The 24,186-nt window shown below is 34.2% G+C and overlaps 1 protein-coding gene and 1 long non-coding RNA gene across 2 annotated transcripts; both read right to left on the bottom strand.

Moving 5' to 3' along the window:
• Positions 1-1,483: 1,483 nt before the first annotated feature.
• LOC143242368 (uncharacterized) lies at positions 1,484-18,218 on the bottom strand (the record flags this gene model as incomplete). The annotated part of the gene is made up of 5 exons (XM_076485723.1): positions 1,484-1,855; positions 1,957-2,489; positions 10,891-11,028; positions 13,873-14,007; positions 18,149-18,218. Coding segments are annotated over 5 exons (1,248 nt in total), but the record flags the coding sequence as incomplete, so codon positions are not given.
• Positions 18,219-18,266: 48 nt separating this feature from the next.
• Positions 18,267-24,030, bottom strand: LOC143243368 (uncharacterized). Its single transcript, XR_013024369.1, has 3 exons — positions 23,930-24,030; positions 23,292-23,425; positions 18,267-18,305 (listed from the first exon to the last, which is right to left on the bottom strand). It is a non-coding gene; the product is annotated as an uncharacterized LOC143243368 (long non-coding RNA).
• Positions 24,031-24,186: the final 156 nt, after the last annotated feature.

The raw sequence follows: 24,186 nt of genomic DNA, 5'->3' as shown, positions 1-24,186 counted from the left end.
AAATATAGTTATTCTCACTGTCAGAAGGACGAGTTGATAGGCTCTATAGTTATTAACTTTTAAACAGTTTTCTTTGTTGTTACTATTATTAAAGAAACAATGGACTTGGATATTTTAAGGTGACATAGTACCAGCAGACATGTTTTACTACTTTGAACCACTGCTATAAACATAGTTATCTATTTGCTCATTATTACTAATGAATTTCTTTAATAACTAAATACTGCTCATCACTTAAAAACTTACTAAATCTAAACAATCTCTTAAAAACATTTATTTTTGTAAGTTCAACTTAACAGCTAGTAAACCACTGCATTTCATCTCAAAGTGGGAACTCAATAACACATAGGGATGAATGTACATTGTACATTTTCACAACCTGAAAAATTCACTGTGAAAAATCACTGATTTCATTACAGTATTTTCAGTTAACCTTGATTCCTGATTCAGAAATAATGTCTTCTTAAATAAACCATACCTCTTAAGAAGGGAGAATATATGTAGTTCAATGTCTCAGATATATCCCATTTCTAACTCAAATGTTCTCTAATAAATGGGGAGTATATGTAATTATTGTTTTAACAGTATCCTGTTTTAACTAAATGTTACCTCTTAAGAAGGGACAGTATATGTAGTTCTTTTTTTAACAATATCCTGTTTTTAACTAAATGTTATCTCTTAAAAAGGGGAAACAAACTATGCATTAAACAATAAAACTCACCTTAATTTTCAGTCATGCAAACTTTTAGCCTTTAGAATTTTACCTTTTTTGTGAGGACTCAATCACATTTTTTACTTAAACAAAACCTGATCTTTTAACAATAGGATAACAACATATACCTTCTCATTTGAAAAGTGTTCAGACTCAAGACTTACCTACATCAACTGTAATTTTCTCCTTTTGTGAAAAACCATTTAATCAATTGTGTAATCACTGCTGACTTACCTATTTATCTACTTAACATTTAATTAAAAATATACATCATTGAAGTATTGCTCGAAAACCCTAAGAAAATACCTTTATTTTTAACAATCTGTATTTAAATCATAGTGATAAAAAAGGGTTTACATTTTAAAATGTTTATATTTTAATCTACTGTTTAAAATATTCAGATATCAAGTCTCCTTCTGGAAAATTTGTTTCCATAAAATCACAAAATGAGAAATTCTGGAATATCATATCTTATGTTCATAAAGAAGTGGTCCTTGAGTTTAAATATAATACAAACTAGTGTAACAAGATAATGTACAAAAGGAAACAAACAAAATTATTAGCTGTACAAACAGAAGTGTTCAGTGTAAAACTAACCTTTACAATTAAAAAAAACAAATCAGCAGTTGAGCATGTTCTGGTCACCCATCCAAATACAGGTTTCAAACATAAAGTGTGTATCTACAGCCTTCTTTACAAGGATCATTGAATGTACAATTATTCTCACTACTTTACAGTCTCAAGATATTGACTTGAAATTACAAGCTACTGCTAGGAAACACCTCCTTGTTTAATAGCTGTTCCAGGATTTTCTGTTAAAACATTTGAAGAACCAGTGACACACATAGTTTGAATGTGATCTCCATCAGCTATCTTCTCACTGAGGACTGCTGGAGTGGACAAACTGCTGGGACTGGACACCACTGAAACTTCAGTACTTAATGTATGAAGAGGATATTTCCCAATGGTAGTTAATAACTGTTGCACACTAGGTAAAACTTGGCCATTTGCTGTAGAACTGATACAAAACCCATTCTGATTGGCAGGGTGTGAAAAAGATTCAGAACATGGTAGAAACCACTCTGGTGGTGTATGGTCTACTGAAACTACAGTTTCATCCCCAGATACTAGTGCTAACAGACCCTGTTGTTAAAAAAAAGAACTTACTGACGAGAATACAGTATTTGCTGTTGACGTGGTTGGGGTTTCAAGGCCTACAGCTGTAGTTGAAAAATGTGAGGCACCATGAGGAAAGCTACAGTCCACTGAGCTATTATTCCTGGATCAACAGCTGAATAGGATATGACTCCACCATCAAAACACCAGAGAGTAGCCAAGCCATCTGATTGGATACGATTTTGTCCTAGATAATAGCCATTTATGGAACTTGAATGTGAAAGATCTGATTGTAGAGTGAGAAGTGAATTATGTAACAAATGGCTTTCTGATACAAGGGAAGGATGTGACATATGACCTTGAGCCATGGTTGAAAGATCTTCAGACAAAGAGGTTAGGTCACTGGACAAGGTACTGGTGATGACACTGAGGTTATCCAATCCACTGTGAGCCAGTTCATGAAATGAATTCTCATTCACTGACACAACCAGGTTATCTGATTCAAGTAGGTTATTGTGAAGGCCACCAAGCTCTCGCCCTGTTCCTGACAGCTTTGCAAGAGACTCTTTAGCCATACGAACATCTTTAGATACAGCTGCAAGGGCCCGTTCCAGCTCTTCTGTCTCTTCTCTTGAAGGAACATATTCTCCATTCTTGCTTTCTTTGTTTAACAAAAAAAATCAATTTTATATACAAATTACACATGACCAACAGTACTTTGTATGTTAAAAGTATACAAGGGCTAAGAAACAAGAATGTGGTGTGACAGAAATCTTAGTAGGTAAAACTCACCTTAAGTTTCAGTCATGCAAACTTTTAGCCTTTAGAAAATACTATGTTTTGATCTCTGTTTTATATTATGTAGTAATGTAGTGTGACAGAAATCTTAGTGTGAAACAGTATTGTAGTGTGACAGAAACTTCAGTATATAACAGTAATATAGTGTGGCAGAAATATTAGTATGTAACAGTAATATAGTGCGACAGAAATATTAGTATGTAACAGTTATATAGTGTAGCAGAAATATTAGTATATAACAGTATTGTAATGTAACAGAAATCTTAGTATATAACAGTACTGTAGGGTGACAGAAATCTTAGTACATAACAGTACTGTAGGGTGACAGAACTCTTAGTATATAACAGTACTGTAGGGTGACAGAACTCTTAGTATATAACAGTACTGTAGGGTGACAGAAATCGTAGTATATAACAGTACCGTAGGGTGACAGAACTCTTAGTATATAACAGCACTGTAGGGTGACAGAAATCAGAGTATATAACAGTACTGTAGAGTGACAGAAATCGTAGTATATAACAGTACTGTAGGGTAATAGAACTCTTAGTATATAACAGTACTGTAGGGTGACAGAACTCTTAGTATATAACAGTACTGTAGGGTGACAGAACTCTTAGTATATAACAGTACTGTAGGGTGACAGAACTCTTAGTATATAACAGTACTGTTGGGTGATAGAACTCTTAGTATATAACAGTAACTGTTGGGTGATAGAACCTTAGTATATAACAGTACTGTAGGGTGACAGAACCTTAGTATATAACAGTACTGTAGGGTGACAGAAATCTTAGTACATAACAGTACTGTAGGGTGACAGAACTCTTAGTATATAACAGTACTGTAGGGTGACAGAACCTTAGTATATAACAGTACTGTAGGGTGACAGAACTCTTAGTATATAACAGTACCGTAGGGTGACAGAAATCGTAGTATATAACAGTACTGTAGGGTGACAGAAATCTTAGTATATATAACAGTACTGTAGGTGACAGAAACGTGAGTATATAACAGTACTGTAGAGTGACAGAAATCGTAGTATATAACAGTACTGTAGGGTGATAGAACTCTTAGTATATAACAGTACTGTAGGGGTGACAGAAATCGTGAGTATATAACAGTACTGTAGGGTGACAGAAATCTTAGTATATAACAGTACTGTAGGGTGACAGAACTCTTAGTATATAACAGCTACTGTAGGGTGACAGAAATCGTAGTATATAACAGTACTGTAGGGTGACAGAACTCTTAGTATATAACAGTACTGTAGGGTGACAGAACTCTTAGTATATAACAGTACTGTAGGGTGACAGAACTCTTAGTATATACAGCACTGTTGGGTGATAGAACTCTTAGTATATAACAGTACTGTTGGGTGATAGAACTCTTTGTACATAACAGTACTGTAGGGTGACAGAACTCTTAGTATATAACAGTACTGCAGGGTGACAGAAATCTTAGTATATAACAGTACTGTAGGGTGATAGAACTCTTAGTATATAACAGTACTGTAGGGTGACAGAAATCTTAGTATATAACAGTACTGTAGGGTGACAGAAATCTTAGTATATAAGAATAATGTTATGGGTCGTAAGTTATATAAGATAAGAAACTGTAGTTTCTTGTTACAATATGAAGTTGTTCTAGTAAGAAAATAGGGCAACTTATATTTATGCTTTCTTTATGGTGGTTATAAGATCAGTTAAAGAGACCAAGTCCTTACATATTTAGGACAGAGAGAATATGAAAAAAAAAAATATATATATAAAGTTCAACTCCAAAAATGTTTGATATTTTTCTAGGGGTTACACCAATGAAATCTGAGGATTTTCAGGTTAACCATCAATGAGTTAAAAATGTAAAGGTTCTTTTGTGATGAATACATCCACCTATGGAAGTACATGTATAATTAATTTTGTGATGAATACATCCACCTATGGAAGTACATGTATAATTAAGATGCTCCCCTGGATACAAACCTCTTAAGAAAGATCCAATGAAATAACTGGACATTTTAAAATAATACCACTATACCCATGTGACTTCATGATAATGTTAGCCATCGCATTCAAAACACTCTGAAGCATATGGATTACCTCCAGTTCATAAACTGATACAACCCTAAGACCAACAGTGTCCACGCATAACTTAACAAGTTACAGTACACCTTAATGGCACCAATTACTTTCTCAACAGGTTTATATATATGATTTATACATAAAACTATCATCTTTCTCTTGATGCCACTTCCACATAGGCTTTCATTCCTACAGAACAAAGTATGTGTTTGGTTACGTATCTTCCTAGATCAGTCAGCTGTTACACTGCCACTGATATTTCTACAAAAGTCATAAATTCTTCCAAATTTATTTTCAACAACAATCACTTCAAATTAGATTCAACTCTCTACAAAAAGAAAGACACTACTATAGACAATAATATTGACACAGCTGTGATCTCTGTTTTATACATTTCTTTGAATCATCTGCTGTTATTCAGCAAAACTAATCTTGAAACAACCAAATGTACAACAACATTCTCTGTGTATAGAATCATGGACTCCTTTATCTTTTGGAACTGGTTGAATTCCTTAATACTCACACTAACTAATAATGTCCAGATGTCTATACCCTTTCTTGATACCAATGTCACTGTAGTAAACAGCAAATTAGTTACCTATGTGGTATTCTAAACCACATGCTAAACCTGTTATTCTGCATTATAACTCAAACCATCCACCAAACAAGGTGTCCTTAACAGTCAATATAATAGATATTAAAAAATATGTAACCCCATGGATGATAAGATGCTAAGATCAAACTTAAGTAGCTAATATTGTTCAGTGGCTACTTGTATAGTTAATTTCTAAAACATCCACAGTTTTGACACACAAGGCATTAAAAAACAGCATCAAGAAAAGAAAAATACCACATCAAAACAATGTTTCATGGATTATGCCCTTGTTAAGCGATTAGAAGATCTGGCAGGAAACTGAAGAATATACTTGTTTGTTCAGCTTTTAATAAGGATAATACATTTGTGATGATGAGAAACCCACATGATGTAAAAATGTATCTCAAGACGGCTGGTATGTGTATTAAAATAAAGTATAGAAGAAGGTTGAAACAGTGTTCTCTATTTACCCATAGCAGCCATCTTGAGATAGAAGGACAATACAAATAAATCAAAAAAGTTTTTTTTTGTAAAGACGAATGGCTTACAGAAGTCCCCCCTATGAACTTGTATGTCCACAGTGTCTGGCCACATAACTAAATGAATACAACTGTCCAATACACAACTGTTTCAAAGAACACATTCATACCACTGGAAATCTTGACAACAAAGAAGCCACTACTGAACGTTACTTAAAATAAGATGGTACAATCAATAGGACACTTTAAAAAAACCACTGAACACCCTATACAATCTTGTGACACCTAAAAAAACCACTGAACACCCTATACAATCAATCGGACACCTTAAACAACCACTGGAACACCCTATACAATCAATAGGACACCTTAAACAACCACTGGAACACCCTATACAATCAATAGGACACCTTAAACAACCACTGGAACACCCTATACAATCAATGGGACACCTTAAACAATCAATGGAATACCCTATACAATAAAAACTTTAGAAACTTGTGTCAGTTTTCTCAACATAAAATATATAAGGCTGACTCAGTCCAGACACCCTTCCATTGATTGGTACAATGTGTGGCCCCTTTTAACATTTTATTGTTTTTATTTTGATTTCATCTATTTTTATGTTATTGTTATCAATGTTTCTATTTTTACATTTAACAACTCAGAACTTTTTGACCATCACATACTGTTATACTGTGTAGTTGCATATTTGTTTTCAGTTACTGTGATTTAAAAAGTTTGGTAACCTGTGATGTTTTAGATCCTCATTAAAGTCACAAGTCCAAATGTCAAAACAAGTAATTAAACATTTTTTTACAAAGATGTATGTTATCGTTACATAAAGGTAATCTGAATATCAACATAAACATCACTCTATATCGTCATGACTGCTGGTATTGGTGTAAAACTTTTATTAAAATAAAGTACAGAATAGCTTTTTGACATTCTTAGGTCATCTTCAGGTTAACAAAGAAAGAGTTTGCAAGGTTGTCCTCTACCTTATTTTAACAAAAGATTAATATCCAAACCAGCCATCTTGTGAATACATTTCTACTTCAAGTGGGTTTCTTGTCATTATTAATAAAAACCACTTTATATTCAATCAACACTTTCACTCCTTATGTTCACAAACAATAATACTTAATCATAAAACTCCAGAGTATAAACTTCAAGTAACTTGCGAGATAAAACTAGAGAGTACAAACTTCCAGTAACTTTTGAAATAAAACTCGAGTACAAACTTAAAGTAACTTGTGAAATAAATCTGCAGAGTATAAACTTCCAGTAACTTGTAAAATAAAACTAGAGAGTACAAACTTCCAGTAACTTGTGAAATAAAACTAAAGAGTACAAACTTAAAGTAACTTGTGAAATAAAACTAGAGAGTACAAACTTAAAGTAACTTGTGAAATAAAACTAGAGAGTACAAACTTAAAGTAACTTGTGAAATAAAACTAGAGAGTACAAACTTAAAGTAACTTGTGAAATAAAACTAGAGAGTACAAACTTAAAGTAACTTGTGAAATAAATCTGCAGAGTATAAACTTCCAGTAACTTGTAAAATAAAACTAGAGAGTATAAACTTCCAGTAACTTGTAAAATAAAACTAGAGAGTACAAACTTCCAGTAACTTGTGAAATAAAACTAGAGAGTACAAACTTCCAGTAACTTGTGAAATAAAACTAAAGAGTACAAACTTCCAGTAACTTGTGAAATAAAACTAGAGAGTACAAACTTCCAGTAACTTGTGAAATAAAACTAGAGAGTACAAACTTCCAGTAACTTGTGAAATAAAACTAAAGAGTACAAACTTCCAGTAACTTGTGAAATAAAACTAGAGAGTACAAACTTCAAGTAACTTGTGAAATAAAACTCCAGAGTATAAACTTCCAGTAACTTGTGAAATAAAACTACAAAGTATAAACTTCCAGTAACTTGTGAGATAAAACTACAGAGTATAAACTTCCAGTAACTTGTGAGATAAAACTACAGAGTATAAACTTCCAGAAACTTGTGAGATAAAACTACAGAGTATAAACTTCCAGTAACTTGTGAGATAAAACTACAGAGTATAAACTTCCAGTAACTTGTGAGATAAAACTACAGAGTATAAACTTCCAGTAACTTGTGAGATAAAACTACAGAGTATAAACTTCCAGTAACTTGTGAGATAAAACTACAGAGTATAAACTTCCAGAAACTTGTGAGATAAAACTACAGAGTATAAACTTCCAGAAACTTGTGAGATAAAACTACAGAGTATAAACTTCCAGAAACTTGTGAGATAAAACTACAGAGTATAAACTTCCAGTAACTTGTGAGATAAAACTACAGAGTATAAACTTCCAGAAACTTGTGAGATAAAACTACAGAGTATAAACTTCCAGTAACTTGTGAGATAAAACTACAGAGTATAAACTTCCAGAAACTTGTGAGATAAAACTACAGAGTATAAACTTCCAGTAACTTGTGAGATAAAACTACAGAGTATAAACTTCCAGAAACTTGTGAGATAAAACTACAGAGTATAAACTTCCAGTAACTTGTGAGATAAAACTACAGAGTATAAACTTCCAGTAACTTGTGAGATAAAACTACAGAGTATAAACTACCAGAAACTTGTGAGATAAAACTACAGAGTATAAACGTCCTGAAACTTGTGAGATAAAACTACAGAGTATAAACTTCCAGTAACTTGTGAGATAAAACTACAGAGTATAAACTTCCAGTAACTTGTGAGATAAAACTACAGAGTATAAACTTCCAGTAACTTGTGAGATAAAACTACAGAGTATAAACTTCCAGTAACTTGTGAGATAAAACTACAGAGTATAAACTTCCAGAAACTTGTGAGATAAAACTACAGAGTATAAACTTCCAGTAACTTGTGAGATAAAACTACAGAGTATAAACTTCCAGAAACTTGTGAGATAAAACTACAGAGTATAAACTTCCAGAAACTTGTGAGATAAAACACAAGAGTATAAACTTCCAGTAACTTGTGAGATAAAACACAAGAGTATAAACTACCAGTAACTTGTGAGATAAAACTACAGAGTATAAACTTCCTGAAACTTGTGAGATAAAACTACAGAGTATAAACTTCCAGTAACTTGTGAGATAAAACTACAGAGTATAAACTTCCAGTAACTTGTGAGATAAAACTACAGAGTATAAACTTCCAGTAACTTGTGAGATAAAACTACAGAGTATAAACTTCCAGAAACTTGTGAGATAAAACTACAGAGTATAAACTTCCAGTAACTTGTGAGATAAAACTACAGAGTATAAACTTCCAGTAACTTGTGAGATAAAACTACAGAGTATAAACTTCCAGAAACTTGTGAGATAAAACTACAGAGTATAAACTTCCAGTAACTTGTGAGATAAAACTACAGAGTATAAACTTCCAGTAACTTGTGAGATAAAACTACAGAGTATAAACTTCCAAAAACTTGTGAGATAAAACTACAGAGTATAAACTTCCAGTAACTTGTGAGATAAAACTACAGAGTATAAACTTCCAGAAACTTGTGAGATAAAACTACAGAGTATAAACTTCCAGTAACTTGTGAGATAAAACTACAGAGTATAAACTTCCAGTAACTTGTGAGATAAAACTACAGAGTATAAACTTCCAGTAACTTGTGAGATAAAACTACAGAGTATAAACTTCCAGTAACTTGTGAGATAAAACTACAGAGTATAAACTTCCAGAAACTTGTGAGATAAAACTACAGAGTATAAACTTCCAGAAACTTGTGAGATAAAACTACAGAGTATAAACTTCCAGAAACTTGTGAGATAAAACTACAGAGTATAAACTTCCAGAAACTTGTGAGATAAAACTACAGAGTATAAACTTCCAGAAACTTGTGAGATAAAACTACAGAGTATAAACTTCCAGTAACTTGTGAGATAAAACTACAGAGTATAAACTTCCAGAAACTTGTGAGATAAAACTACAGAGTATAAACTTCCAGAAACTTGTGAGATAAAACTACAGAGTATAAACTTCCAGAAACTTGTGAGATAAAACTACAGAGTATAAACTTCCAGTAACTTGTGAGATAAAACTACAGAGTATAAACTTCCAGTAACTTGTGAGATAAAACTACAGAGTATAAACTTCCAGTAACTTGTGAGATAAAACTACAGAGTATAAACTTCCAGAAACTTGTGAGATAAAACTACAGAGTATAAACTTCCAGTAACTTGTGAGATAAAACTACAGAGTATAAACTTCCAGTAACTTGTGAGATAAAACTACAGAGTATAAACTTCCAGAAACTTGTGAGATAAAACTACAGAGTATAAACTTCCAGAAACTTGTGAGATAAAACTACAGAGTATAAACATAGAGTATAAACTTCCAGAAACTTGTGAGATAAAACTACAGAGTATAAACTTCCAGAAACTTGTGAGATAAAACTACAGAGTATAAACTTCCAGAAACTTGTGAGATAAAACTACAGAGTATAAACTTCCAGAAACTTGTGAGATAAAACTACAGAGTATAAACTTCCAGTAACTTGTGAGATAAAACTACAGAGTATAAACTTCCAGAAACTTGTGAGATAAAACTACAGAGTATAAACTTCCAGAAACTTGTGAGATAAAACTACAGAGTATAAACTTCCAGTAACTTGTGAGATAAAACTACAGAGAATAAACTTCCAGTAACTTGTGAGATAAAACACAAGAGTATAAACTTCCAGTAACTTGTGAGATAAAACACAAGAGTATAAACTTCCAGTAACTTGTGAGATAAAACTACAGAGTATAAACTTCCAGTAACTTGTGAGATAAAACTACAGAGAATAAACTTCCAGTAACTTGTGAGATAAAACTACAGAGTATAAACTTCCAGTAACTTGTGAGATAAATATACAGAGTATAAACGTCCTGAATAATGTAATTTTTGTTTTGTTCTTAAAGTGCTTTTACAAATTTCTTACATTTACCAGGAAACCTTGTATACTACCAAGGTTTTGAGAACATTATAACTAATAATGGAATCAGTAACAGTATAAATAAGTATATATCACATGAATAAAGTGAAATTAATTATCAGTATGTTTTTGAAATCTGTGAAAATCAGCCAATGCTCACCAGCAAACAGCTCTGTAAAAGCTTCATCAGGTATCTTGTTGAGAACCTCTGTAAAGTCATGTTCTTCAAGCAGCTTACTAGCTTGGTGGGCAAGTTCTGCAGCATCAAGGGGAAATTCAAGGGTTTTCTCAATTGTCCCTGAAAATATTGGGGTTATTTTCAATCTGATGACATAACTTATATTTTTTAGACATTCCACACACACCAAGGTGTTTATTTTGATAATAGACCAACCAATTTTACTCAACATTAGTTATGGCATAACATTTTACACAATAATTTGTATCAAGCAAATCTCACACTCAGTTCTTAATACAAATAATGTCAGCATTAAAAAAACAAACCTTTTTTACACAGTAAACTTTACAACTGGTACATTTTTTATACCACATCAACTGATGATAAATTAGTGTCCTTCAGTTGTGCTAGTTCAAAACTTTATATTCACCACAGTTGTGACATACAACTAATGATACAAGAAACTATATCAAGTCAGATGATAATATTAGTTAAATCTCCCTGAGAAATGTGATCAACTTTTCAATAAGTGTCAAGTAGATAGATTAATAACAATATAAAAATCTGTGTTCTTCAGTTCATTTTATACTTATGTAAGAAAACAACAAATGATTATATTCAGTATAAAAACCTGTTGTTGGTGCATATGAATAACTTATCTATCAAACATCTTTAAATGTAATAAGTCCTGTAACCATTTACTGTGATAACAATATTAAAAACAAACTAAACTCATGTTCAAAGGAATTTAAAGAAATATTTGTGATCTTCTAACAGGTACATGAATAACAAACAGTTACCTGTAACATACCGAACCTTTCTTATTGTGTCCAATCCCAACAATGTATGACTACTTCAAGCATCGATTATGCCATTAAAGAGCTCCACGATTAAAATAAAACAGGACAAAACTTGTTGAAAACTACTATAAACAATATTAGAAAATCTAATAGAAATATTATGAAGCTTTAATATAGAGTCAATGTATCAACAATATATGTAGCTTAGATATAAGAATCAAAGTACATTATTACAATGAAACACAATAGACAGGTATCATGAATTACCTTCAGAATATATTAAAATAATTTTAAAATTAGGAACAATGTGTGAAAAAAAATTCTAAGTAAAGAGACAAGGTTAATGAATATCAAATCTGTCATCTCAGATACATGTAACACTATTCCTCATCAACATACATAGATATACAAGGTTTATGAATATAAAGTCTGTCATCTCAGATACATGTAACACTATTCCTCATCAACATACATAGATATACAATGTTTATGAATATAAAGTCTGTCATCTCAGATACATGTAACACTATTCCTCATCAACATACATAGATATACAAGGTTAATGAATATCAAATCTGTCATCTCAGATACATGTAACACTATTCCTCATCAACATACATACATACAAATACAGGGTTTATGAATATAAAGTCTGTTTCTTGTGAAGATATACTGGTGATATTCTGTGTGGTTTCAAGGAAGAAAAACTGTATGATTTTTTTAAATAAACATCATAATGATAGACAGTTTCCAAAATGAAAAAGAAGATGGTTCTATAAACATACTAACTGTAAATTTAGGAAACAGAGAAACATTCAATTTCAATTTCCACAAAAAGAAAATACATGATGGGACTTACTCATGTTGATTTGCTACATGTTAAAAAATTTATAACATTAAAAGCCTGTATAATATTAGGAATTAGACCAGAAGATGTAACAAAATTAGTACTTTCAAAACACAACTTGTAATAGAACAAAGAAATAAAACACAAGAACAAGAGATATGATCAAAATAAAACTATTTACAGAACAATGTTATTGAAAACTATAAATTATACATAAAAACTAAAAAAAACGTAAATAAATACACAATAATATAAAATATGTATAAAATTAAATAAACAGCTTGCAATTATTTCTATACAGGAAAACAGATAGAAAATCAAAGATCAATAAAAATAATTAAAAACAACAATTCAGAAACATTAAGAATCTAAATCTAACACAAGGAGTAACAACTTGTATGAAGTTATTAATATAAAATTATAACAGTTAAAAACCAGATGAAGTTGGTATCACCTTAAACATCATTCAGGCTGAAAGTAAGAACTATTTGAACTCTCAACAAATACAACACTCATTTTAACATGGTCCAAGACAAAATACAACTGAATATAGCATGTCTGTTGCCAGGCGAGACATGTAGACACACAACTAACACAATTTATTTATAAACAGTGCTTAACACCGGTCTTGTCAGTGAAACAAAACCCAATACACTGATATGCAAAATGGTTTAGCTAAGCCTATTTCATCCTGTTCTTTGGAAAACATTTAATTTTCTAACATAATTTAAGAAAAGTAGAAAATGATAAAGCAAACTTTTCAGAACCTTTAAAATAACAGGACTGAAATGGTAGGACTTGTTTCACAAACACGTTTCCTTCTAGCATCAAGCTAAGCTTTCATCACTTTGTTTCAATCTTTGTGCAACTGAACTCAAGTCACACTGGCTTGTATAGTTGAAAATCAAAAAGTACTTCCTTATATTTCTAGGCTTCTATAGTTTCTCTAAAGGTAGCAGTATTAATTAAATAAAACCACTGTATTAAATCAATTTCAAATAAACTCTTGAATCCTTAGGAAAATGATAACTGTCTTTCAAACTGAATGGTATAATTTTGTAGTGAGGAAGAATGCACCCATCTGGGCATGACTAAGTTAAACTGAGATTTTCTCACAAAACATGACTAATTCTAAGTGTCACCATTGCAACAAAGAAATTATACAGAAAAGTATTCTAATTTTGTGAACCCTACAGGATATATAGTTCACATTCTACTCTAGACACAGTTTATTGAGGAAAGTTCCAAGACATTTCCTTAACTGATTTGTTAATCACTTACATAATGTTTGTTCTACATAACAGCACAAATATCTACCTGGAGACAACTGTTCATCCAAGTCACTGCCTAAGTCAGAATTAAGCTGGCCACCCAGATCTTTCACTTCCCCTGCATCAACTGGTGGTTCTACAGACACTGGTTCACTCTTTGTAACAGTACTGCTATTTTCTTCTAAATATATATTTTTGAAAAAATCAAATTTTGAAGTTATGACATAAAATAGATCATAGAGTAAATCTTTCAAGTCATACCATATTAAAAAACTGGTAACACTATTAAATTACATCTCTGTGAAATAGAAAATAATAGCAACAATGAACTGTTAGAACAAATCAAAATAAACTATTTATTCACATCACATTTATATAAAAACGTTATCCAAATTTAGTAGGCTATACATTTCATCACAAAATACATTTCTTATATACCATATCACAAGCTGTAGAGTTTTAAAAATAGAGCTTAGTCTCAACTAATAAGATTTATACCTGAACAGTGTTTATTATTTGAATAAATATGAATCATTTGTTTCATAATTAGCTAAACAAACATGAAAACTTGTGGTTCAATAAAACAAAGACCTTATTACTGTGTCTTTTTTATTTACTTAGAACTACAATAAACACAAATTAAATTAAGATAATACACACTTAAAGTGAAATGATATAACTCACAATTTATATTTAAATTAAACCTGAACCATTCAGGAAAGGTTAATAACTTTAACACAAGCTAGTGCATGTGATAACAGAATACTGTTTAGATGTTAAGCAACTCATACTGATAGAATTTAGTTGAGTAATAACCTATCTAGATTCGCCCTATCTGTATTAGTGAGTTCAGTGTACACCCAAATATCAATTTCTGTAACAATTATTTTGTAAAATTTACAAAGAAAAATGGAAACTATGTTTTAAATTTAATCTCTACACAGCTCTAAGGAATCTTGTCTGTAAATAACATGGTTTGATTTTATTTTGTTCACACCAAAGAAAGGCTCATGTTTGCTAAGAAACTACAATCGCTCAAGAAACACAATTACTCATCTTATTTTCTATTTCATTGCCACTTTATCACAATATTACAGCATGTATATAAAACAATCAGAAGTAAAGCAGGTCTCTGGAAACAGCTACAGACAATATCTAAATACGACAAGATAGAGCAGACTGTATACAAACAGTTAGGTATACGACTAGATAGGAAAAACTGTGTAACAGCAGGTATACGACAAGATAGGAAAAACTGTGTAACAGCAGGTATACGCAAGATAGAACAGACTACAACAACAGTTTAGTATACAACTAGATAGAAGAGACTGTATAAAAACAGTCTGGTATACAACTAGATATAACAGTGTATAACAACAGTTTGGCATACAACTAGATAGAACAGAGTGTATAACAACAGTTTGGTATACAACTAGATAGAACAGTGTGTATAACAACAGTTTGGTATACAACTAGATAGAAGAGACTATATAACAGCAGTTTGGCATACAACTAGATAGAACAGTGTGTATAACAACAGTTTGGTATACAACTAGATAGAACAGTGTATAACAACAGTTTGGTATACAACTAGATAGAACAGAGTGTATAACAACAGTTTGGCATACAACTAGATAGAACAAAGTGTATAACAACAGTTTGGTATACAACTAGATAGAACAGAGTGTATAACAACAATTTGGCATACAACTAGATAGAACAGAGTGTATAACAACAGTTTGGCATACAACTAGATAGAACAGTGTATAACAACAGTTTGGTATACAACTAGATAGAACAGAGTGTGTATAACAACAGTTTGGTATACAACTAGATAGAACAGAGTGTATAACAACAGTTTGGCATACAACTAGATAGAACAGAGTGTATAACAACAGTTTGGTATACAACTAGATAGAACAGACTGTATAACAACAGTTTGGCATACAACTAGATAGAACAGTGTATAACAACAGTTTGGCATACAACTAGATAGAACAGAGTGTATAACAACAGTTTGGTATACAACTAGATAGAACAGAGTGTATAACAACAGTTTGGCAAACAACAAGATAGAACAGTGTATAACAACAGTTTGGTATACAACTAGATAGAACAGAGTGTATAAGAACAGTTTGGCATACAACTAGATAGAACAGAGTGTATAACAACAGTTTGGTATACAACTAGATAGAACAGAGAGTGTATAAGAAACAGTTTGGCATACAACTAGATAGAACAGAGTGTATAACAACAGTTTGGTATACAACTAGATAGAACAGTGTGTATAACAACAGTTTGGTATACAACTAGATAGAAGAGACTGTATAACAACAGTTTGGCATACAACTAGATAGAACAGAGTGTATAACAACAGTTTGGCATACAACTAGATAGAACAGAGTGTATAACAACAGTTTGGTATACAACTAGATAGAACAGAGTGTATAACAACAGTTTGGTATACAACTAGATATAACAGTGTGTATAACAACAGTTTGGTATACAACTAGATAGAACAGACTGTATAACAATAGTTTGGTATACAACTAGATAGAACAGAGTGTATAACAACAGTTTGGTATACAACTAGATAGAACAGTGTATAACAACAGTTTGGTATACAACTAGATAGAACAGTGTATAACAACAGTTTGGTATACAACTAGATAGAACAGAGTGTATAACAACAGTTTGGCATACAACTAGATAGAACAAAGTGTATAACAACAGTTTGGTATACAACTAGATAGAACAGAGTGTATAACAACAGTTTGGTATACAACTAGATAGAACAGTGTATAACAACAGTTTGGTATACAACTAGATAGAACAGAGTGTATAACAACAGCTTGGCATACAACTAGATAGAACAGTGTGTATAACAACAGTTTGGTATACAACTAAATAGAACAGAGTGTATAACAACAGTTTGGTATACAACTAGATAGAACAGACTGTATAACAACAGTTTGATATACAACTATATAGAACAGACTTTATAACAACAGTTTGGTATACAACTATATAGAACAGAGTGTATAACAACAGTTTGGTATACAACTAAATAGAACAGAGTGTATAACAACAGTTTGGCATACAACTAGATAGAACAGAGTGTATAACAACAGTTAGGTATACAACTAGATAGAACAGAGTGTATAACAACAGTTTGGCATACAACTAGATAGAACAGAGTGTATAACAACAGTTTGGTATACAACTAGATAGAATAGAGTGTATAACAACAGTTTGGTATAGAACTAGATAGAACAGAGTGTATAACAACAGTTTGGTATAAGTAACAGAACTTATTTTTATAATGTTGCAGGTATTGGTAATTCCTGAACATGTTGCTATATTAAATTACATGTTTAAAGGATACATTACAGAAGTTTAGTTACATTAGCAAGTACTATAATATTCTGATGACTGAAATCCTTATTAAGTATATTCAACTAATGTACAAAGATAAAACAAAATATGTAGCAATGAAAAAACTGTACTGTTTGATACAAGTTAAACTTCATCATTAGTAAAATCACAATACCTAGTCCAATAATGGTAATGTAATTTTCAATGATCAGGTCAAAGGTCATCAAAACATCTGTCAGTATTTATTGTATTTTATAATTACAAGTAATAACTACTGCAATTAGTTAAAGTATTAAAAGAAATACGAATCGAGCTGAAACTGTCTGTGATGCAATTTTGAAAGGTCATTAAAAATCTCTGTGTTAGTTACATTATTTTTCACAGTTTATAAGCACAAGTGGTGATTGCTGCAATCAGCTAAATAAATTTTTGATAAAACATCAAGTTAAATTGACCAGATACACAAAGTGGATTTTTTTCACAAACAACAAGAAACTTAAATTCCAAAACCAAAGTAACTATTTCTGTTTCACAATAAAATTCTGGAGACATCTCAATCCAAACAAAATTACTAAACCAAGCTCTAACTAGCTGCTAATTAGGAAAGAATATTAAATGTCCAGCCTGGAAATGGTTAGGTTAGTCAAGTTTACTCAAATACCAAAACAACCATCATTTTAGAATATAGATTATTGACTGTCCAAACTGATAAAGGGCTCTTGGAAGATCTTGACAAGATATTTACAAATGATGCACACTTTTTTATATATTTTTTTACCTATCACAGTTTCAATAACAAATATAATCTGCTCATTTTAATAACAGAAAACAAAACACAGTTAGTAATGTGCAAATATTATTATAGAAAGATATGTATTTTTTACTAAAAATGTTTCATTTAAATTACTGTTTTCAAATAAAAGAGTAGAGTAAAACAAACATCATACCACTTTCATTCAGGTGAGAACTTAATGATGGTGATAAGGGACTGATGTTTTGATGTTTCTTCTTCTTCCTTTTAGTAGGACGGTCAGAGCTGACGCTTTGGCTTTTTTCTTGGCTTTTTTTAGGTTTTGGTTCAGAGACAATTTTATTGTAATTATCCTAAAAATACAAGCACAACTTTGTATTACCAATCAAACAACATCAGAATATTAAAAAAAAAAATTTCATTATCTCTTATCACAAGATGAAGTTTTTAAAATTCCAAACATATTTATTAATTTTCTAATACAGTTTGTAGAGAGTGCTTGATATTAAGAGCAGCCTGCTGCATATAAATCCATACATTCTCTGACCCACTATCCTAAGAAGCTAATGAAAATACAGTTTTTCATTAAGCATCATCATATTCCTGGTGTCACGGAAGTGTATTAACATTATAAATCTGAATAACAGCTGTGGTATTTCACAAATACATGAATATAATTAAACCATACATTAGATTCATTAGGCTTTGAAGTTTATTATTCTTGAACAGGTTTAGTATTCAGGTCACTTAATCATGAGGCAATGAAAGATGTTTTTCACTTTCTACTATATAAAATTAATATGCTCCCAAGAATAAGTTATATTTCATTTATAAACTACCAGTGTAAATGTACATTCTACACTAAGTACACAGATCTCTGACTTAGTGAATAACTGCTTTATTAATAACCTTTGAAATCTGTCATATGTTACAGGGAAACTAAAGGTTGAGACGTGTTGAAGTACAGGATCTGTTCATACATGGGCCAGATGAAATTCTTTGGTTTCTATAAAACATTATTAGTGCCAGTACAGACACTAAATAAGGCCAACTACAGCATGGGTATTCATCTTGAGGAATGAGACATGATATTACAAGTGCTTCACACTTTAAAGATGACTATTCATGAAGCCTTTAGAATTATAGAGAACTGCATGATAATCACATCATTAAAACCATCACATACTTCCAACATTCACATCTCATCAGAATCTATATTTAGAATTATAGAGAACTGCATGATAATCACACTCATTAAAACCATCACATACTTCCAACATTCACATCTCAACAGAACCTATATTTAGAATTATAGAGAACTGCATGATAATCACACTCACTAAAACCATCACATACTTCCAACGTTCACATCTCAACAGAACCTATATTTAGAATTATAGAGAACTGCATGATAATCACACTCATTAAAACCATCACATACTTCCAACATTCACATCTCAACAGAACCTATATTTAGAATTATAGAGAACTGCATGATAATCACACTCATTAAAACCATCACATACTTCCAAGTACACTAAAGCATTATCTGAAAGTTGTATATATGGGATCTATCACAGGGACTCTAGCAGACAGAATCAACATGTACAATTTACATCAAACATCCTTAAACATGTTCATTGAAGTGCATTTCTTAAAACTGAAAAGCTGTTGTAAGTGAGTGTTTTTTAAAGTAACATATATTTGTTTTTGTTTACTTCATTTCACAACTTCTCCCACAAATTAGGAGAAATTGATCTAAAAGTTTACATGTAGGGTCTTGGATCCACAAAAGTTTGAAACCTGAAAAGTCTGCATTCAGTGTTATAGGAGTGGAGTAAATGTGGTGGTGGGGTCTACAAATTCTTTTTTGCTTCACAGCACCAAATCCATATGTTACATAATAATATCAACACCATGCAATACCAGGTGGGTAAACATGGTAAGATGTATGGTGAATGAACATGGTAAGATGTAAGGTGGGTGAATATGGTAAGATGTAATGTGGATGAACATGGTAAGATGCTAAGGATTAGGTAAAACATGGTAAGACGTAAGGTGGGTAAAACATGGTAAGATGTAAGGTGGATAAACATGGCAAGATGGGTGGGTAAAACACGGCAAGACGTAGCTGTGGGCAAACATGGCAAGATGTACGCGGTCGAACACGGTAAAACGTAAGGCGGGCAAACCATGGCAAGACGTACAAGTGGACGCAACCACGGCAAGACGTATGCGGGGCAAAACCATGGCAAGACGTACGGCGAACGGGGCCACGGCAAGACGTAAGGCGGATCAAACCACGGCAAGACGTGGGCTGCGGGCAAACCACGGCAAGACGTACGCGGGCAAACCACGGCAAGACGGGCGGGCAAACCACGGCGTAAGACGCGCAAGCGGGCAAAACGGCAAAGACGTACTGCGGGCAAACCACGGCGTAAGACGTACCGCGGCAAACCACGGCAAGACGTACAAGTGGGCAAACCACGGCAAGACGCCAAGTGATTGGGCCAATTTGGCAAAGATGGCCAAGTGGATCGGCCAATGGCAAGACGCAAGACTTGATCGGCCACACGGCAAGACGTAAGGCTGCAGTAAACCATTGCGAGAACGAGGCTGCGGGGCAAACCACGGTAAGACGGGAAGGCGGTCGAACCACGGCAAGACGTAAGGCGGTACGAAACCACGGCAAAACGTATGCGGTCAAACCACGGCAAGACGCAGGCTGCAGGCAACCACGGCAAGACGTACGCAAAAGCAAAAGACGGCAAGACGTAAGCAGCGACGAACCACGGCAAGACGTAGGCGGACGAAACCACGGCAAGACGGGCTGCGGACAAACCACGGCAAGACGTACAAGCGGACGAAACCACGGCAAAGACGGGCTGCGGACAAAACCACGGGCAAGACGTATATGCGGGCAAACCACGGCAAGACGTGGCTGCGGGCAAAACCACGGCAAGACGTATGCGGATTGCAAACCACGGCAAGACGTGGGCGGATGTCCACGGCAAGACGCAAGCTGCGGACGTAAACCACGGCGCTGAAGACCGCAAGATTGCAAGTGGCCACGGCAAGACGTACGCATGACGGCCATGTAAGGCAAGACGCAAGACGTGGCCAAACCACGGCAAGACGTACGCGGGCAAACCACGGCAAGACGTGCTGCGGATCGTGGCCACGGCAAGACGTACAGTGGACGGCCACGGCAAGACGTACATGCGATGGCAAAACCACGGCAAGAAACGTAGGCGGACAAACACGGCAAAACGTAATGCGGGGCAAACCACGGCAAGACGTATGCGTGGGCAAACCACGGCAAGACGCGTATGCGCGGCAAAACCACGGCAAGACGCAAGGTGGGCAAACCACGGCAAGACGTACATGTGGACGGGGCTACGGCAAAGACGCAGCGGCGGATCGCCACGGCAAGACGTATGCTGCGCCACGGCAAGACGTACAAGCGCAAACCACGGCAAGACGGGATGCAAGACGAACCACGGCAAGACGTAACCAAACCACGGCAAGACGTACAGAAGTGAACCACGGCAAGACGTACGCACGCAACACCACGGCTGATGCAAGTACGCAGGCAAAAAACCACGGCAAGACGCGCTGGTGGCAAACACGGCAAGACGTACGCGGAGCGAAACCACGGCAAGAATGCATGGCCAAACCACGGCAAGACGCGCTACGCAGGCAAACCACGGCAAGACGTACGGCGGCTCGAAAACCACGGCAAGACGTATGGTAGATGAACCACGGCGTAAGACGTCCGGCATGCGGTCAAACACGGCAAAGACGTACGCAGGCAAACCACGGCAAGACGTACAGCAGGCAAAACCACGGCAAGACGTAAGGTGGCAAACCACGGTAAGACGCAGCTGCGGACGAACCGGCGGCGATGACGTGGGCTGCGGACGAAAACCACGGCAAGACGGCTGCGGACGAACACGGTAAGACGTAAGGTGGGCAAACATGGTACGTGACGTACAGTGGCAAACCTGGCAAGACGTAAGCGGCAAACCACGGTAAGACGTACAAGCGGCAAAACCACGGCAAGACGGGGCGGCAAACGCACGGCAAGACGTACGCGGGCAAACCACGGCAAGACGTAAGGCGGATTGCCACGGCAAGACGTAAGATTGGATTGCCACGGCAAGACGTATGCGGGCAAACCACGGCAAGACGTGGATGGTGGCAAACACGGCAAGACGTAAGGCTGCGGCAAACACGGCAAGACGTAAGCTGCGGCGGAACACGGCGGCAAGACGCGCGGCAGGCAAACCACGGCAAGACGTAAGGCGGACGAACCATGGTAAGACGTAAGGCAGGATGAAACACGGCAAGACGTAAGGTGGATGAACCACGGCAAGACGTAAGGTGTGGGCAAACATGGCATGACGTAAGGTGGCAAACACGGCAAGACGTAAGGTGGGCAAACATGGTAAAGTATGCGGCAAAACACACGTGACGTATGCAGGCAGTTACGGTAAGACGTAAGCGGGCAAAACATGGTAAGATGTAAGGTGGGTAAACATGGTAAGACGTAAGGTGGGTAAAAAACACGGTAAGATGTAAGGTGGGTAAACATTGAGAACAATCTATCAAAAACAGCAGTAGTAAAATTCTAACCCTTTTCCTACAATACTAGTATCTCTAAAACAATGTATACAATGTAAATTAATACAACTGTTTATGACAATACACCTACTTAACTCTAATTACGAGTGAGTGTGAGTATTTTCTTATAGCAAAGCCACTTTAAGTTATCTGCTGAGCCAACCGAGGGGAATCGAGCCTGATTTTAGCGCTTTAAACTGTAAGACTTATCAGCTGGACTAGTGTAAACTTTATTTCAAATGTACATTTTACAAGTTTACATTGCCTGATGATGATAAAAGTTAACTGTTGAAACACTGTAAACTTTATGACTAATGTACATTCTGACAAGTTTACATTACCTGATGGTGATAAAAGTTTACTGTTGAAACACTGTAAACTTTATTACTAATGTACACTATTTTAACAACTCATGTTACCTGATGATGACAAAAATTAACTTCTGAAACATTGTAAACTTTATTACAAATGTACAATGTTTTGACAAGTTCACTTTATCTGATGATAATAACAAAGTTAACTGTTGAAATGTTATACATTGGTAATAAAGTTTCCTTCACTATCCATCTAATCCACCTCCAAAATATATGGTCTAAATATATTTTGCCCAAAAGTGACTCACTGCTTTAACTTTCCATCACACAGTATATCGAAATTGTGTACATGTTTTATTCACCAGTTTACTCAATTTCAGCTGTAACTGAACCAAAACTTACTCTTTTCTTGGCATGTTCTGGACAAAGTGGTAATTCATGTGTCACATCAAAAGCAGGTACACAACACTGTGTATTATCTGCAAACCTCCCCGTGCAGTGTTCAAAAAGTAACTGATCGACATTGTACATTATGTCTGGTGCCCATGTTAAAGACAAGCACAAGCACACTTATACAACAGCCTAAAACATATAATAACTAAATTTTAATGGTATATACTTCATGAAAACTTTCAGTAATGGTGTGTATGATAAGTTATAACTGTTATAAATCAAAATTTCAGTTTTATCATCAAAAAAAATACTTACTGAAGTGAGATTCTTTTATCAAAAGAAATACTTGTCAAATACTATAATAAAATATAAAAAAAATCATAATGTTTAACAGTAGAGATTCAAAACATTTAAATTAAGGTTTCTGGTTTGTTTTAATTCCTTCACAAAACTATAACAATATCAAAAAGATAAAAATGAGCCTTAATTATATTATTCTAAAAGCCTTTATTAATTTGGATTTTATTCAAGTTTTTATAAACTAAAAAGGTTTACAAGAGAATCAGCACTCATGAACTAGGTGTGGAAGTCCCACCCATGTTCTTACTTACCAAGGATTTACTAGTTTGAAACAATAAAAAGGATACGTCTGACACAGTGCCTAGTGTAAGGCAAAGCTGGAAGCGAACAAGATGTACCTTCATGCTGATAACAACATACCCTTTTCTCCAAACTAACAGATTTCATACTAAGAGAAAGAGAAAAACAAAACAATGATTTGTTATTTGTATGGTTTCTGGTTATATATGCTCACACACACACATACAAAAATTACCTAAAACCATATTCAAAATACAGAGATCTATTTCAATGGAAAAATCTTACTTCATCAACTCAGTAGAAA

The sequence above is a fragment of the Tachypleus tridentatus genome, unplaced genomic scaffold (genome assembly GCF_004210375.1).
Source record: "Tachypleus tridentatus isolate NWPU-2018 unplaced genomic scaffold, ASM421037v1 Hic_cluster_2, whole genome shotgun sequence".
Classification (NCBI taxonomy): Eukaryota; Metazoa; Arthropoda; class Merostomata; order Xiphosura; family Limulidae; genus Tachypleus; species Tachypleus tridentatus.
The sequence above is the reverse complement of the archived record's forward strand: the minus strand, read 5'-3'. Positions and strand labels throughout refer to the sequence as shown.